Source organism: Electrophorus electricus, chromosome 16 (assembly GCF_013358815.1).
Source record: "Electrophorus electricus isolate fEleEle1 chromosome 16, fEleEle1.pri, whole genome shotgun sequence".
Classification (NCBI taxonomy): domain Eukaryota; kingdom Metazoa; phylum Chordata; class Actinopteri; order Gymnotiformes; family Gymnotidae; genus Electrophorus; species Electrophorus electricus.
Genome location: NC_049550.1, coordinates 2,206,299 through 2,220,712, shown reverse-complemented (window position 1 = coordinate 2,220,712; position 14,414 = coordinate 2,206,299). Strand labels below are relative to the sequence as shown.

The 14,414-nt window shown below is 36.2% G+C and overlaps 2 protein-coding genes across 4 annotated transcripts in view; one reads left to right on the top strand and one right to left on the bottom strand.

Annotated features, from left to right (window-relative positions):
* Window positions 1-16: 16 nt before the first annotated feature.
* LOC118242704 lies at window positions 17-3,363 on the top strand. Its single transcript, XM_035534919.1, is given in 4 exon segments — window positions 17-103; window positions 1,251-1,346; window positions 1,487-2,772; window positions 2,775-3,363. Coding segments are annotated over 3 exon segments (1,332 nt in total). The 5' UTR covers window positions 17-103; window positions 1,251-1,344; the 3' UTR covers window positions 2,819-3,363.
* A 1,286-nt stretch (window positions 3,364-4,649) lies between these two features.
* Window positions 4,650-14,414, bottom strand: part of LOC113589716 (NACHT, LRR and PYD domains-containing protein 3-like) — a 205,319-nt gene continuing 195,554 nt past the window's right edge. For all 3 annotated transcript variants that reach the window (XM_035534911.1, XM_035534912.1, XM_035534913.1), the window contains 5 exons: window positions 14,177-14,350; window positions 11,173-11,346; window positions 7,912-8,085; window positions 5,695-5,741; window positions 4,650-5,557 (listed from right to left, as the gene is read on the bottom strand). In XM_035534911.1, coding sequence (XP_035390804.1) covers window positions 5,013-5,557; window positions 5,695-5,741; window positions 7,912-8,085; window positions 11,173-11,346; window positions 14,177-14,350 — 1,114 coding nt within the window. In that variant the 3' untranslated portion in view covers window positions 4,650-5,012. The remainder of the gene's footprint in view (window positions 5,558-5,694; window positions 5,742-7,911; window positions 8,086-11,172; window positions 11,347-14,176; window positions 14,351-14,414) is intronic.

Below are 14,414 nucleotides of genomic sequence, written 5' to 3'. Positions count from 1 at the left end.
CTGTTATAGCACCCAGCATACACTGTAGGCTCAGTAACAAAATGGATGACCAATATTGCTGTTGCAATTTTGGCATATACGGAATAAGCAATGAAGAGTTCAGGTAATAGGAAAATGTTATTTATTATTATTTATTTAAAATGAAATAAAAACGTGTGTTCTCTGGCCTCCAGTTTTGGTGAGATTTTTCAATATGGCCCTTTAAGTAGACAACTAAAGCACTTTTGTAAGTCGCTCTGGATAAGAGTATCTGCTAAATGTTTAAAATTACCAGATTATTAGCAGACAATGCTGTACAGCTCATATAAGGAATTAGTTAACGGTGGTTCCACACTGAAGCAGTACTACAAAGTTCATATTTAAGCTCACAATTTCCATTCTATTTTTTATTTATTGCAAAGTATGACATTCTGAATTTTCACTGCTGCAATTTTGCTATGATGAAAAAGAGCACCAAACAGCCAACATGAAACAAGGTACTAGGAACTGGGTGTTTGGGAGAACCTGGGCTATGAAACTGAAGAAATTATTTAATTTATATGTGTAGAATTTGAGTCATGTACATATTCATTAGTGTGACTGAACATTGTGCTCTCTAGGAGTCAAACATGTGGCCTCAGTGCTGTTAGCACCATGCTATACCAGATAAAGCTACAGGAGCAATTTAAGCTTCAAAAAAGCATAATCAGATGGGTTTTGTTCTCCCCCAATCATTCACAATTCTTTCTCAGAGAGATGTAAAAGAATCTGGGCAGACTCATATATTTGTGATGCAGTAGTATGATTTGTAGATCACAGCATCTGCAACGTGTCTGATCACTGTACCCATGCTATTTCACCAGCTCTCTGTCTAAATTAAACAACTGCAGTAATTAAGAAGTATTCATGACTGCTGTGGTTCACTATTAAACAATGTGCCATTTAAATATGTCCAGTGCTGTTTTGTATATGTAAAAAGAAACACAATGATGACATAATTATGACAAAAATCGCCACCTTAAATAATTGCTGTCACTGATTTCCTGGACAACACTTGTGGAAATGAATTGGCCTGATGAGGCCTTAGTAACTATTGACCCTACAGTGGAAAAGAGGCTATTCATGCAATTTGGTAAAGAAGCTGTTTTAAACACAACTGTAAAGAGCAACTTCATTCAGCAGGACTTGGCTGGCTAGAAGAGGTCATTTCAGTGACATTGCTGATATGCCTTTATGTTTATCTTAGACTGTTGTTTTTTTCTGTGTTTCAGTTCTGGATCTTTATGGCACCTGAACTTTGCACTGGACCAGGGGAAAACAATAAAACAACGGTTGGAATTGCAACTTCCATGACTTGAGTTTTACATGTATGGACATATTGCCATCTAGATTCAATGGTTCTGAAACAAACAAATTCAGTTTGTTTTCCATAACCCCCATTAAACACTCAAAATTAACAGGAACTACTTGTACTGATACAATTATAATATTTTGTTTCCATCTGCAGGTCTTTTTCTAGATTGTGGATTAAGATGGGGAAAAAAACAGTTCCATATTTTGTTTTGCTTTTAGTTTCTGTGTTTTTAGGGGTCATCCTTATTCAAATATTTACCGGACATAAATTTATGGACATATTGCCAGCTATGCACAGTAGTTCTGAAACAAACAAATACAGTTTGTTTTCTATAACTCCCATTAGACACTCAAAACATTTAATGGTGTCTACATTCATCGATCACAGAATCAATAAGGCCATTCGAGTTATCAGCATAATCAGAAGGGACAGTCTGCAGCCTCTTTACTGCATCTACTGTAACAATGACCATAACTGCCAGACTGCTGAGGCTGAAGTCCAGATACACGTTGACCATTTTGGCTTTCCATTTGGAGCCTCAGATGTCCTGTGTCATGGCGCACACACTCAGAGTGCAACACGTGTAGCCATTTCAACCAGTGCAAACATCTCAGAGATTCATAATGAAGATTTCTTGCCCATCAAGAATGAAAAGACCCATGAATCATTTATGTTCAATTTCACTGTCTGTATCTCCAGCCTTTTTGATAGCTACAATAATGTTCTGCAATTTGCCCAAACAGTGGAGATATACAAACTTCTAGGTGTTCAACATATAGTTATCTACAATACGAGCTGTGGACCTGACCTGGAGAAACTCTTACAGCATTATAAGAGGGAAGGAATTTTAGAGATTGTTTCATGGCCTATTGACCATTTCCTTAACCCATCTAAAGGATGGGACTTTATGTACCATGGTGGAGAAATCCAGTATTATGGCCAGTTGGTAACCCTCAATGAGTGCATCTATAGAAACATGTATCAGTCCAAATATGTTCTTCTGAATGACATTGATGAAATCATTATGCCTTATAAGCATGCTAACCTTCAATTACTGATGGAGGAACTTCAACAGCAGCACAAAGACATGGGTGTGTTTTTCATTGAGAGTCACTTTTTCCCCAAGACACAATTTGAAGAGAGTGGTCGATTCAGTCGGCCAGAATGGAGAAATATACCCGGTGTTAATATTATGGAACATATTTATAGAGAACCAGATAGAAAAGACTTAGACAACCCCAGAAAAATGATTATCAATCCAAGGACTGTAGTGCAAACATCAGTGCACTACGTACCCCAAAAATATGGAGATGTCTTTTTTGTGGCTTTTGATGTGTGTCGAATTGTTCATGTAAGATCACCACAACAAGGGACTCTTACCAAAGATCAACTGGTTGTTGATAAAAGGGTGTGGGACTTTGCCTCAGAACTCATACCAAACACAAGACTCTACAGGCATCTGGTTTGATGGAAATTACAGATTGATATGATGTTCATTTTAGTGTTTCTTTTTTTTTTTTCCTGTGGCATTGCCTATGTCATAAATGTATGTAAATGTCTAGAATAAAGAAAAAAAAAGTACAATTGTGTTACCAAAATTTATATATGGCCTATATTGTAAATGTTATTTGATTGTCCTTTTACACTTTATTATCAACTTTCTTAATGCCACAAGTAGATACTCCAACCTTAGAAGGCTGCTCCCCGAATTTGAATATATATTACACATTTTTTTTCAAAGGCTTTTGTGTAGTCATTGCTGTCTCCTGCATGTATTAGCAAAATTGTTACATCAGCAAAAATTCCTTTTGTATCCAAAGCCAGACAATCATTTCATGCAGTTTCTTCAATACATTAGATTGTAACAGAGTGAATTTCAGAGGTCTGTTGTTGTTCTTGTATTCAGAAAATAATACATTCATATAGCTCCCATACATTATGATTACATTTATATCTTACCTTATTTAACATTTGGATTTCAATTTACATTTTGGACCACTTTATTTCAATAAGGGGACATTACAACCATGTGTAACTTGTTCATTACTCCAAAGCTTCATTGTGTTTATTTCCAAAAGGTTTGCCAACACTCATTTGTTGAGGGGTATGCAAAATCAAGATTATCTAAATTTCAGTATTTCAAGAGAATCACAGGGATTGCTATATATGTACAAAAGGCCAAGAATATCTTATTTGAAGTTCAGATTAATAACTATTTTAATCATTAAGTTACATTTTGTGACTATGCACTAGTATTTAGCAACAATACAATAAATTTAGGGATCTGTTTTACCAGTTGACCAGGCCAATTTGTGTTCAGCTCGGATCACTGCCAATTGGTCCAAACTGTCATTGTTCACATTTGACTGAAGGTGTGTTTTGATACATTTTAGCTTACTGAATGATCTTTGAAAAGATGCAACTAGCAATGGCATTGTCATAAACACTCTAATTTGGACCAGAGTTTCCTGTAGCAGATCATTTAACTTGTCAGTTGTCTTTTGCTGCCCTTTAAACCAACAAATGACTCATGTATAACTGACTTTTTGTGTATATCTATGTGCTCATACTGAATTGTGATGGTGGCCTGTTACTGTTTTGAAATATCAAGTATGCAGTCAAGATTTTACTAACAATGTATAGTCATGTCCAAAAGTTGAGACTAGCACAAATTTTGCTTTTCACAAAGTTTGCTGGCTCAGTTTCAATGGTGGCAATTTGCATTATCTCTAGAGTGTGAAGAGTGATCAGATGAATTGCAATTAACTGAAAAGTCAGTCATTCTTGGCCATGAAAATCAACTTCATCACAAAAATTACTCCATTCCAGCCACTGCATTTCAGCCCTTTTGCTGAATGCTTGCTCAAATGTTTGCTTAAGAACACTGCCATGAACAAGGAATGGTATCAAAACATCCTCCAAGTGCAACTTCTCCCAACGATCCAGGAGCAATTTGGTGATAAACAATTTTTTAATATTTTTTTTTTTTCCAGTATGACGGAGCACCATGTCTCAGATCTCAATCCCCAGATCTCAATCCCATTGAGAACCTATGGTCAATCCTCAAAAAGAGGGTGGGCAAACAAAAACACAGAAACTGCTATCAATTCCAAGCAATGATTAGGAAAGAATTAGTTGCCATCAGTAAAGATTTTACCCAGAAGCTGATATCCAGTATGCCAAGGTGAATTGCAGAAGTCTTAAAAAAAGAAGGGTCAACACTGTAAATATTAAGTCTTTGCTTAAACTAGATGTATTTGTCAATAAAAACATTTGTATAAAAAAAACTTATGAAATGCTTATAATTGTACTTCACTATATCATATAAATATCGGACAAAACAACTGAGGCAGTAAAAAACCGAAAGGGTGTGTGTGTGTGTGTGTGTGTGTGTGTGTGTGTGTGTGTGTTTGTGTGTGTGTTTGTGTGTGTGCGCGCACTGCTGAGTGTAGCCTAGAGTGTGACACTTACATGCTAATGGCTGAATTTTAAAACCACTTACTTATATAATAAACATCTAGATATTTCTACTCAGAAGTGAAATATGGCCTGACATATCTACTAAGTAGTCTGAAAAATTGAGTCTTGAAAAATATTGAATTTTGAATCCTGCTGATACAAGATGTCCCCAATATAAAGTAAGGTTTGTCTGATATTTCCCTGCACAACACAAGATATTCTACCTCACTCGCACTGAGGTACCAGAAGACACAGCCCAAAACCCAAACCCTGCATAGAGGGGCTCAGTGAATGTGGAGTGGAATGTATATAAGTGGGTCAATGTATGTGTGTCCAAGGAGACATTGTAAAAGGACAGAGTGCCTGACGGCCAGTCCAGATACACTCCTACTCTGTTGGACCTGGAGGTAAGGACAGGTAAGAAAGTGTGATTCTTATTATGCCTGGCAATGTAACGCTCATTAGAGCAGATGAGACACCAAGACTTGTCATTGTATCCAAATGCACAGTCAGTACTGCCTCCTTTTGAGCTGATTCCTTTATATGCCACTGCTACAACAGACTCTCCACTCCCCCTCCACTCTGCTTCCCAGTAACAGCGTCCAGACACAGTCTCTCTACACAGCACCTGCTCACAGCCATCAAATCTCTCTGAATGATCAGGATATGACTGCTGCTCCTCCATCCATGTCACCTTGCGGTTTCCCTCAGACATATGGAGATGGGGGTGTGTTGTGTTTGGATCCAGTGTGAGCACACATGCGTCTGTGCACAAGAAGAAAGGTTAAAGGCAAGGACACAAATTGAATGTGTGTGTGTGTGTGTGTGTGTGTGTGTGTGTGTGTGTGTGTGTGTGTGTGTGTGTGTGTGTGTGTGTGTGTGTGTGCATACAGTGAACCTACATTTTTTAAAGCCTGCATTGATTCTGATCATCCCTGCATGATCCATCCTAAAGACATACACAAACACACACACACACACACACACACACACACAGTTTAATAATAATATGTAAGAATTATTAATTTCTTGAAAAGTATTTTCATTGACAGCAATTTTTTATTGATCTTCTCACCCATCTGTCATTTCTCCCAGTGTAGTTCAACTATTTATTACTGCACTCATTCAGTATAGGTCTACATTCAGACTGTGGTTAACACAAACACACAGGGCTACATTAATTTAGCTTTTCCACTGGGAAACTGTTTAATTACAGATAGGGTTGGATGTTTGAATTAGAACAACAGAGTCCTCAGTACTCAGGTAACATTGTAGAGGCATACACACGTGTCCTTCATTCCAACCATTTTAGTCTATAATAGCAGTATACTATAATACTATAATAGTATAGTATAATAATATTATAATTTACCATGATAATTTAAACACATGCCAGTCATTTCTAAATTATTATTTCAGTGTTATTTTTTCTTTTTCTTTTTCCTTTGTGGGAACATGTCATTATCAATCAGCTGATATGTTTGTGTAAAACCTGCATGTTTGCAGAGGAAATTAATTTGTCAATACTGTTACATTATTTAACTTATATAAAACATACAGCAGGCATGGTGGAGCTTTTCAGCATCCCCACTCTCCTGCTACCCTGCACGTTCTGTTGCTTATCTCCAAGTTTGTAATATTGTTTCGCATTAACAAAAGGTTTGGTGTTGTTTTGTGCTAAATTAATAAAATTAATAACTTCTGTACGTTATAGTTAAGATTTATCATAATCCTGTCTTACATAAATCTTTTTTTATTTCATTTTTGTCATGGTCATAGCAATAATAATGTTAAGTAATAGCCTATATAAACAAGATGTAACTAACTAATATTTTGTGGAAAAAAAATGAAAAAAAAATTAAAAATAAACCTACACATTACCAGACTTTATATCATGTTTGCGGACTGGAGCTTCTCCTGTTTCCCTGGCTTCATGATCTCTTCCGTGTGTTCCAGTCCTTAGTTTCGTTTTCTCCACCTCCTCGTTTGTTTTCAACACCCGTCATTTCTTTCACCTGCTCCTTGTTTATATTCTTTTTATCTTTGTATATTTAAACCGTGTCACTGAATCTTAGGGTTGTTGGTCATTTCTAATTTCATTTCTATGTATTTTTGATCGTTCTTGGTGTTTCAAGTTAAGTTACTCTCTCTGTTTACTATTGTTATTCTCCTGTTAGTGTTATCTTTTGTTTGGTTCCTACATGCTTTCTCTTGGTATTCTAGTTTATGTTGCCTTCTTTGTCGATATTGCCTTGCCGGTTAATGTTCATTAAGTTGATTCTGATCTCCTGGCCGCTATACATTATTTCTTTGTACTCTCCTAAGTTTCTTTCCTGATCTATAATCCCATGCTGTAGTCTAGTCTCTTTCCTTGTTGCTTTGCTCCCTTTAGGTTTCTTTCCCCTTCCTTTTTGTTTACCCTGTTTGTTTTGAGTGTTATGCTTCCTTGTTATCCCGTAGGTTCCCCTTCAATATTTAGTCTCTTTATTTATCCAGTGCTCACCCTCACCCTGAATTGGCCTCTTATCTTTTTGGTTTGTTCCTGGTGTTTCTGTTATTAAACTAGTCATTTCTTTACATTGACCTGTTTTATCATTTTCGATATGTCTTCCCCTGTTTTGGATTCTGTTCATTCTCAAGTCCAAGTCGCTGGTACTTTGCATGTGTGTTCCCCCCCCCACCTCACTCCCATTACACTTTAGATTTTGGTCATTAATGCTGGCATAAGCTTCAGTACGAAGCTCCTGAGAAGAACTGTGCTAAAGTATTAATTTTACATTAATTTAACATTAATTTGTAGCAGCATGAACACTTCAATAAACTGGCAATTAATTATGTTAAGAGTGTTCAGGGCACCCCCTCATCCTTGTAATGCTGGGAGGCTTGGCAGGATGCAAAGACAATCCCATCTAACAGCACAGCTACACTGATGCTCACTCAGACTGTGTTATCTTGTATCTATTATTGTACAATAAATCAGACAATTCACTGACCAGCCAAAAGCCAAACCCAAATTTAAGCATATCATTGACACTACATAAAGTAACCTAAATAGACTAGTATCAATTTGAATATACCCCCTTATACATTTATACGGACACCCCTATAGTTTCACATACTTAAGTGTGTCCAGTTTGCAGAGTGGATCTTCCAGTATAGCAGAGAGCAGCTTCATTCCTGAGTCTCCTGGGTGGTTATAGGTCAGATCTAGTTCTTTTAGATGTGAGGGGTTTAAACTCAGGGCTGAAGCCAGAGAAGAACAGCCTTCCCCTGTGACCAAACAACCAGACAATCTGCAAAAAAGGAGAGGAAAACAAATAGAGACAAATTCAGTGACATTTGTCTCTGCTTCTCAGGCTGTACTGTCTAACTGCAAAAATTGTTTTGTTATGAAATTAAATAAAATGTTAAAATTAATAAACCTTTTTTTTCAACACTTATTTGTGTGTAACCTTAAAAACCAAGTCTAACCAAATATGGGTATTTTTGTTATTTCCATGTTATGTAGTTTAAAAAGCATAATGTATTTATATAGTTTTGTAGGACACCATGTTCTGAGAAAAAAAGGCTGATGAGGTTGAACATATATCATGTGTCATCATAACACACTGTATGCTTAGTTGATACTTCCAGTCTTCCCACAGAATCAGTTAAACTTTATGATTTGGACTACAGCCGTCATATTATCACTAAGTCTTTTTTGAATGCTACTGTACTAAGTGGAGCACTTGGCGAACTCTTCCAGAAATGTATCCCTCCCAGCCCACACACTGGGCACCTCATCACTGGTGTGCAGGTTACCCTATGTTTTACAAATCAAGCTTCACTCAAGAGTTAGAACTTAAGTGCAGAGCAGAGACAGAGAATGAACAGAAATTTAAAAAAATAAATAAAAATAAGTAATAACCTAGAATATATCAGATAGAACAAAACCAGCTGAACTTAACCTACAGCCATGTCATTCTGCCATTTACATGTGGTGCCATTTTATTTTCTTGGTTCTTGTATGGAGAACCAAAAGTAGCAAATCTCCACCTCCTTTAACATCATGCATGTACATTTACATGAGTATGCACAAACCTTGTTTTCCTCTTTCTCACAACACACACACAAGCTAATTTACACTATAAATAAACAGATTGTTGATTCTATTGGTTTTGACTTTGAGTAGCTTGTGTGTTATTAAATGTATAATTTATTTCCACCAAGTTGTCCACTAATGCAACAAGCTCATTGTTCCTATAGTTATTATTATATAGATTTTTGTTGTCAACAGTGTTAAAAATGGAAAACACTGTAAAATGTTGTCTGGCTAGCCTTTCACTGAAATACTCCCTCACTGTTCATTTGTCTTTTTTCCTGGCAGCAAGAAATATGATGAATGTCAAGTTGGATTAATGCAAATTGATTAATTTTGCCACATTTGAGATATTGATCCGATTTTATGACCACATATGAAAGTGGCCCTAATTGGAAATGAACATAACAGAATAACTCTGGCTTTTGCTGTTTGTGCTGCTGTCCAAATTACAATTGTGCATCACATATAGAGTAAAAGATCAGATTTGAACCACATTTACCTGCTGTGTGAATGTGGCCAAAAATAAAGCACACTTATTTAATCCTTCAGAAATGAAATAATGTATGTTACTTTCTTTAGTTAAAAATTAAGGATTGTGATCAATATGATTTGACTGACAAATTAAGACTGATTTATTAATGAGATTAATAATTATGAGACATACAGTGGTGTGAAAAAGTATTTTCCCCCTTCCTGATATCTTATTTTTTTGCATGTTTATCACACTTAAATGTTTCAGAACATCAAACAAATTTAAATATTAGACAAAGATAACACAAGTAAACACATAATGCAGTTTTTAAATAAAGGTTTTTATTACTAAATGGAAAAAAAAATCCAAACCTACATGGCACTTTGTGAATGACACACCCAGGCCTGATTACTACCACACCTGTTCTCAATCAAGAAATCACTTAAATAGCACTTGGCTGACAAGGAGAAATAGACCAAAAGATCCTCAAAAGCTAGACTGCATGCTGTGATCCAAAGAAATTCAGGAACAAATGAGATACAAAGTAATTGAGATGTATCAGTTTGGAAAAGGTTATAAAACCATTTCTAAAGCTTTGGGACTCCAGCGAACCACAGTGAGAGAGCCATTATCCACAAATGGCAAAAACAGGTAACAGTGGTGAACCTTCCCAGGAGTGGCTGTTCGACCAAAATTACCCCAAGAGCACAGTGATGACACATCCAAGAGGTCACAAAAGACCCCACAACAACATCCAAAGAAATCCAGGCCTCACCTGCTTCAGTTAAGGTCAGTGTTCATGACTCCATGAAAAAGAGACTGGGCAAAAATGGCCTGCATAGCAGAGTTCCAAGACAAAAAACACTGATGAGCAAAAAGAACATAAAGGCCCATCTCAGTTTTGCCAGAAAATATCTTGATGATCCCCAAGACTTTTGGGAAAACACTTTGTAGACTGACAAGACAAAAGTTGAACTTTTTGGAAAGTGCATGTCCTATTACATCTGGCGTAAAAGTAACACAGCGTTTCAGAAAAGGAACGTCATAGCAACAGTCAAATATGGTGCTGGTAGTGTGATGGTCTGGAACTGTTTTTCTACTTCAGGACCTGGAAGACTTGCTGTGGTGAATGGAACCATGAATTCTGTTGCCTACCAAAAAATCCTGAAGGAGAATGTCTGCCCATCTCCTCAAGCTGAAGCGCACTTGGGTTCTGAAGCAGGACAATGATCCAAAACACACCAGCAAGTCCACCTCTGAATGGCTTAAGAAAAACAAAATGAAGACTTTGCAGTGGCCTAGACAAAGTCCTGACTTGAATCTGATTGAGATGCTGTGGCATGACCTTAAAAAGGCAGTTCATGCTCGAAAACCCTCCAATGTGGCTGAATTACAACAATTCTGCAAAGATGAGTGGGCCAAAATTCCTCCACAGTGCTGTAAAAGACTCATTGCTAGTTATCGCAAACAATTGCAGTTGTTGTTGCTAAGGGTGTCCCAACCAGTTATTAGGTTTAGGGGGCAATCACTTTTTCACACAGGGCCATGTAGGTTTGGATTTTTTTCCCCCTTAATAATAAAAACCTTCATTTAAAAACTGCATTTTGTGTTTACTTGTGTTATCTTTGTCTAATATTTAAATTTGTTTTATGATCTGAAACATTTAACTGGGACAAACATGTAAAAAAAATAAGATATCAGGAAGGGGGCAAACACTTTCACACCACTGTAATTACTTTTATGTGGTGTGAGGGGGAAAAAAAACTATAATTCTATATTTATACTTATATTTTATATTTATACTTAATATTTACATTTTTAGCTCACCTGAGTATCTCCAGTTTACAATGTGAACTCTTCAGTCCAGCAGAGAGCAGTGTCACTCCTGAATCATGCAGATCATTGTTAGTAAGGTCCAGTTCTCTCAAGATTGAGTTTGTCAGTTGCAAAGATGATCCCAAATTTTCACAAGTCTTTTCCCCAAGATTACAGATAGGTAGCCTACAAAGGCAGATCAATATGACATATTTTACAATATATTTAATGGCTCAGAATTATAATTTTGCCAGATGGTAAACAAAGGTGGTAAAATGACCTTAAGGACTGTATATTTATTTTTAGTCCAAAGTGATTTGTACAGTAACTGTTGACCAAAATTGGTATGAAAGAGTGATATGCGAAAGCTTTATTACCAATTCATTAATAAATAAGCAAATATCAGACTTTTTCTGTGCAGCCGTAAAAATAACATTCCAAACAGAACACTCGTATGGCAGATGAACACTTGAAATATATGAAATAAGACAAAGTATCAAAGAACAAAACAAAGCCAGTAAGTAATAAAAAACATACAAATGAGGAAGGCTTATTAAGAAGGTGTAAGTATGTAACACGTAATATGTTTAGTACAATAGGAAAAACATCTATTTAATGTATTAGGCTGAAAGCTAAAGTCAAAAGGTCAAGAGTCGGTGTTTGTGTATCACTACTGAATGCTAGTGGTGCCTTTTATTTCTCCTTGTACAAGCTACTTAACTGACTGTACAATTAAAGTAAAGAGGGAATGCACTGTTGCCTAAAGAGAACAAAATACATTTTTTTAAAAAACAGAGTGACTACAAAAACTACAAATTTATGATTTGCTTATAATGGTCATTTATTTTACTTTCTGATAGTATGGGAATGGAGTGTTCAACAGTTTGGAATTGATGGGAGTGTTTGTATGGTAACAGTGAGAAAGAAACACACCACCCCAAATCTGATCATTCACTGTCCAGACATGGAACCATCCAGGCATCTGGAGCTTTAAAAATAAAATACTACCCCTCTCCAGCTTTTCAACACATTCATCTGTGTATATTTAACCCCAGGATGACAGAGAAATGAATGACCAACATTTCCCATTTAAAAATGCATTTGGAGACCAAACAAATGTCTCCATCTTGTGGATGTTTCAGAGAACAACCACCCAGCCATTCTATCACATAACTTTTGTTTTTGTTTTTTTTCATGGGACACATTTTATGCAGCCTTGAACGGTATAGCTTGTTTACACTATTTTAATGCCCCAGACTGAACATACATTAAAACACAATACAAAAAGAGGTCCAAAGCCTGGAGGACTGTTACAATACAGCCCCTCCCTCCTCCTCAAACATCTGTGTGTGTGTTTGTTAGTCTGTAGTGTCACGCTGTCTCTTGTCACCCACCTGATCTGATCCTTGTGTGTAATTGTCGAGTGTGTGTCTCTTGTGTCGTCATATGTTTGTTGGTATTTGATGTAATATAGTATGTGTGGTGAGTGTAGGTGTTTTGTGTTAAATAAAACATTTGTCTCAACGTGCCTCATCCCTACATCCTGCTTAAGCCTCGTTCCGTAACAGGACTATTAGAGCTGGGGCCTAATTTAAGCAGTAGGTCTACTGTCTAGACATGGGCCTAAATTTAACTTTAAAATAAAATAATAAAAAAAAACAACAACTCATAATCAGGATCATAAATAATCACAGGAGAAAAGTGATGGTCAAGCAGACAAGGTTTTTTTCAAGAAAATCAGAGGTGAGAAGGTGCTTATTGGCAGGCTTGGACCTAAACATCTGTAAAGCTGCTTGTGCCTGTTGTAAAAAGCACTATATAAATGCATTTTGATTGATTGATTGTTTACTTTTGGTAATACTATCATTTTGATAGAAGATATTCTGTCAATGAGGGTTGGCAGTTATCATTTTTAGATGTGAGTATGGATTAAAATTAAGATTAGGCAACTATGAAAGCTATCTGGAGATTTTTATACTCAAATATGTGATGTGCTGAGTGCTTAGAGGCATGAGCTCATGTTGAGTGATTTGGTCCAGTTAATATATTTGGAGATTTTGGAATGTATTTCTATAGTTTGGATAGTTTGATGAGAGATGATTTTGCAGGAACAGTAATATATCATCTGCATATAAACTGATTATATGTTCTGCATTATGGGTCTAAACACCCTTGACATTTGTAGTTTGTTATATAACTGCTGCTAATGCTTCCAAAAATAATGAGAAAGGATGACAGTTCAGATATTGAGTGAGCAGCCACTTTGATATTATTAGCTTCTACTGCATGTAGTCATGTCCATGATTAGGTTTATATTTATTGTTAACACACTTTAATCATACATTTTATAAACACAATCCCCATCAGTGGGGAATTAATGCATTTATAAATCTCAAACTTTGCCTAAGTAATGTGCTAAGACACTTGTGGTGCGACAATTTAACTTTAGTTAATTTTTATAACCCATAAGCTCTGTCAGTGTAAACAAGCAAGTTTAAAGTTGTGTTAAATTACACTAAGTAAAACTGTAAAATCATTTCAGCTCATAGCTTCATCCCATTCCTAGTAGGTTCTACTGATATCTATTGCTTATCTTAAAGTTTGGTTAGATATTTTAATCCTTCTAGAGTAGCCCTGCATTAGGGGTTTTATTGTCTCCTGCTCACCTATTTCATAATGACCATGCATTTCAGGTGTTAAATTATGGTTTGAAGAAACACAATCAGTGCCAGAATCCAAGAAGGATAACATATTTATCTAATAATAGCAAATCTGCTTGTGAAAACAAATGTCTTTATCATGCCCTTGCTATCATTATTTCCCTTGGGGAAAATCATAACCATCTTAAGGGCCACTCTATTACTTTAACAGCAACTTCAATAGCAGAATTTGCCCCAAAGTCAATGCTTAATTTCTATATTGAGACCCAGGGATATTCATAAAAATATCATGGCCTTGCCTTCACACATTACAATTAACTTGTTTTAATTCAGGTATTAAATGATAGAAGGCTTACCTGAGTATCTCCAGTTTACAGTGGCAACTCTTAAGTCCAGAACAGAGCAGCTCCAATTCTGAATCTTTTAGGTTATTGTTACTCAGTTGCAGTTCTCGCAGGGGGTAGTTTGGAGACATCAAAGTGTAGGAGAGAGTTTCAATGCAGTCTGTGGTGAGATTATAGCCATCTAGTCTGCAAAGGCAATGAAAATTAAGTGCAGAGTACAGTTAAAACAGGCTGATGGAAACAAGTAACA